The sequence below is a fragment of the Belonocnema kinseyi genome, chromosome 7 (genome assembly GCF_010883055.1).
Source record: "Belonocnema kinseyi isolate 2016_QV_RU_SX_M_011 chromosome 7, B_treatae_v1, whole genome shotgun sequence".
Classification (NCBI taxonomy): domain Eukaryota; kingdom Metazoa; phylum Arthropoda; class Insecta; order Hymenoptera; family Cynipidae; genus Belonocnema; species Belonocnema kinseyi.
In genome coordinates, this window is record NC_046663.1 from 7,570,382 (window position 1) to 7,573,032 (window position 2,651).

Sequence of the window (2,651 nt, forward strand, 5' to 3'; positions counted from 1 at the left end):
CTGATTAAAAAAAAAAAAAAATTTCTCGAATATTTAAGAATTTCATAAAATTTTGTTGAATTTAATTTTCCTAAATTCACTCCAAATTTAATGAATTTAATTCATTTGTTAAACGAGTTTTAAATTAATTTCACTTTACTAGAATTTTCGAAAAAAAAAATCGCCTAATTCCCATTTTTTTTTTCTAATTTCATTGACTGGGGAAACAAAAAACGTGAAAATTAATGGGAATTTTGTTCTCTTTCATTAGAGCCTCTGTAGACAATTTAAAAAAAATGCCCTCTTTTTGTAATAATAATTTGCAGGTTGCCAAACAGTTGAAGGACTCGCAGATGGTGATGCAGGGACACCGGGAAAAGTCTCTGATCCACGAACTGAACCGATACATCCCGACGGCCGCAGCTTTCGGAGGACTTTGCATAGGAGCGCTCTCGGTTCTCGCCGATTTTCTCGGCGCCATTGGTTCCGGGACCGGAATTCTCCTCGCTGTGACAATTATCTACCAGTACTTTGAGATCTTTGTCAAGGAACAGAGTGAAATGGGCGGCATGAGCACACTGCTCTTCTGAGCTCAAATTTTTCACATAGACTTGAAAAGTGAATTTTTCAACTCCCAGAACTGATGAAATTAATAATTTATTATTATTATTGTTATTGTGAATTAAGGATCAAGAACGATGACGTTGTCAGTCTCGTTTTCCACCTTAAAGCCAGGAACCGAGGTTCTTTATTCTTGGAGTGTAGAATTTAATTTATTTTTTGGCACGTCACATATCGCTATGTGACTTCTCGGCTTGACGAGTCTAGCAAATTTGTCAAATGTGCCAAAAATTGTTTTTTTTTTTTTTTTCTTTTTTTTTTTACATATCTTGAAAAATTGTTCTTTTTCTGATACACAATTGATGAATATTCAACAGAGAAACCGAGAGGAGGTGAGAACGCCGAGAAAAATGTACAAAGGAGGGCGATTTGGGTGGAAGGGAGGGAGGAAAGTGGACCTCGATATTCCTAGATAATTTTTAAGGCGCTCGACAACACTACTTTCGAGCTATGTTAATAAGAAAGTCTCATCACTTTCTTCTTTTTCTTCTTCTTCTTTATATAGGTACCATCATTCCTGTATTATTATTAATGTTATTATTAACGATAATTGGGCTCCTCCTCGAGTTGTGTGGCCAGTGAAAGGTTTAGATTTTAATTTTAATGATAATGAAACGAAAGAACCGACCGGACGACTCGAGCAGAGATTAGTTTTTTCAACGAAAATTCCGACAGTTTAAGATTAAATACATCATACATTAAGATCGATCTCTTGTATCTCCAGGAGAAACAGCTTTTATAAAAAGTTCAAACTACTCTTCTCGTGTCCTCTTCTTCCTTGCAACCAATCCCTCGAACCCGATATTAAATTTAGGGTGGAAATTTCACCGAGGATTTTATTTAAAAATCGAGAATTTATTTTTCATTGTGGTAGAAAAACGGAAAATAAGTTTCTTAACATTTAAATCATTAGAAAAATTTTATTAGTCAAAAAATATGAATTATTATTTATCAAAATAAACCAAATTCCCTATTCCAAATTTAAAAGGATGAAAGTAATTCCAAGTTGTTTTTAGATTTTTTTCTGAATTGTATTAGAACATTTTTGTTGCCTTGTTTAGTGCGAATGTATCTTTTTTTTTTAGCTAAAAATGCAACTACTTGTGTTTACAGTTAAAACTCTTTTGTTGAAAATTAATTATTTTAACTGAAAATTAAATTGAACTAAATCTAACTAATTTCAGTTTAAAATCCGATTTTTTCCGTTAAGAATTCGATTTGGAACAAAAAATTCGACTTTCTATTTTTGATTGAAATTTTATCTTTTTTAGTTAAAAATTCAATTAATTGCGATTAAAAGTTAAACTCTTTTGTTGAAAATTAATTTTGTTTCTTTGAAGATTCATTATTTTAATTGAAAATTTATCTCTTTTTAATAAGTAACTAAATCGTTGAAAATCAATTTTTCAACTAAAAATTAAACTAAATTTAAAGTTTAAATTTGATTTAAATAATTTAAAGTTTGAATTTTTAGTTTAAATTTTAAAAATTATACTAAATTTAACTAATTCCAGTTGAAAATCCGATTTTTTCCGTTAAGAATTCGATTTGGAACAAAAAATTCGACTATTTCTATTTTTTGTTGAAATTTTTTCTTTTTCAGTTAAAAATTCCATTTTTTTCGTTAGGAATTCGATTTTTAACGGAAAATTCGACTATTTCAATTTTTGGTTGAAATTTGATCTTTTTTAGTTAAAAATTCAACTACTTGCGATTAAAAGTTAAACTCTTTTGTTGAAAATTAATTTTGTTTCTTTGAAGATTCATTATTTTAATTGAAAATTTATCTCTTTTTAATAAGTAACTAATTCGTTGAAAATCATTTTTTTAACTGAAAATTAAACTAAATTTAAAGTTTAAATTTGATTTAAATAATTTAAAGTTTGAATTTATAGTTTCAATTTTTTAAATTATACTAAATTTAACTAATTCCAGTTGAAAATTCGATTTTTTTTTTTTTCGTTATGAATTCAAGTTTTCGGTGTTTTAATCATTTTGGGCAATTTGAAAAAGTGAGTTCCCTCTTCAAAATTTAAAAGGAAGAAATTAAT

The 2,651-nt window shown here is 28.4% G+C and overlaps 1 protein-coding gene across 1 annotated transcript in view; it reads left to right on the top strand.

Annotated features, from left to right (window-relative positions):
* LOC117176298 (protein transport protein Sec61 subunit alpha) overlaps window positions 1–1,356 on the top strand; it is a 29,410-nt gene extending 28,054 nt beyond the window's left edge. Inside the window, exon 8 of the mRNA XM_033366494.1 lies at window positions 306–1,356. Within this exon, the coding sequence (XP_033222385.1) occupies window positions 306–569 (264 nt within the window). The 3' untranslated portion in view covers window positions 570–1,356. The remainder of the gene's footprint in view (window positions 1–305) is intronic.
* Window positions 1,357–2,651: the final 1,295 nt, after the last annotated feature.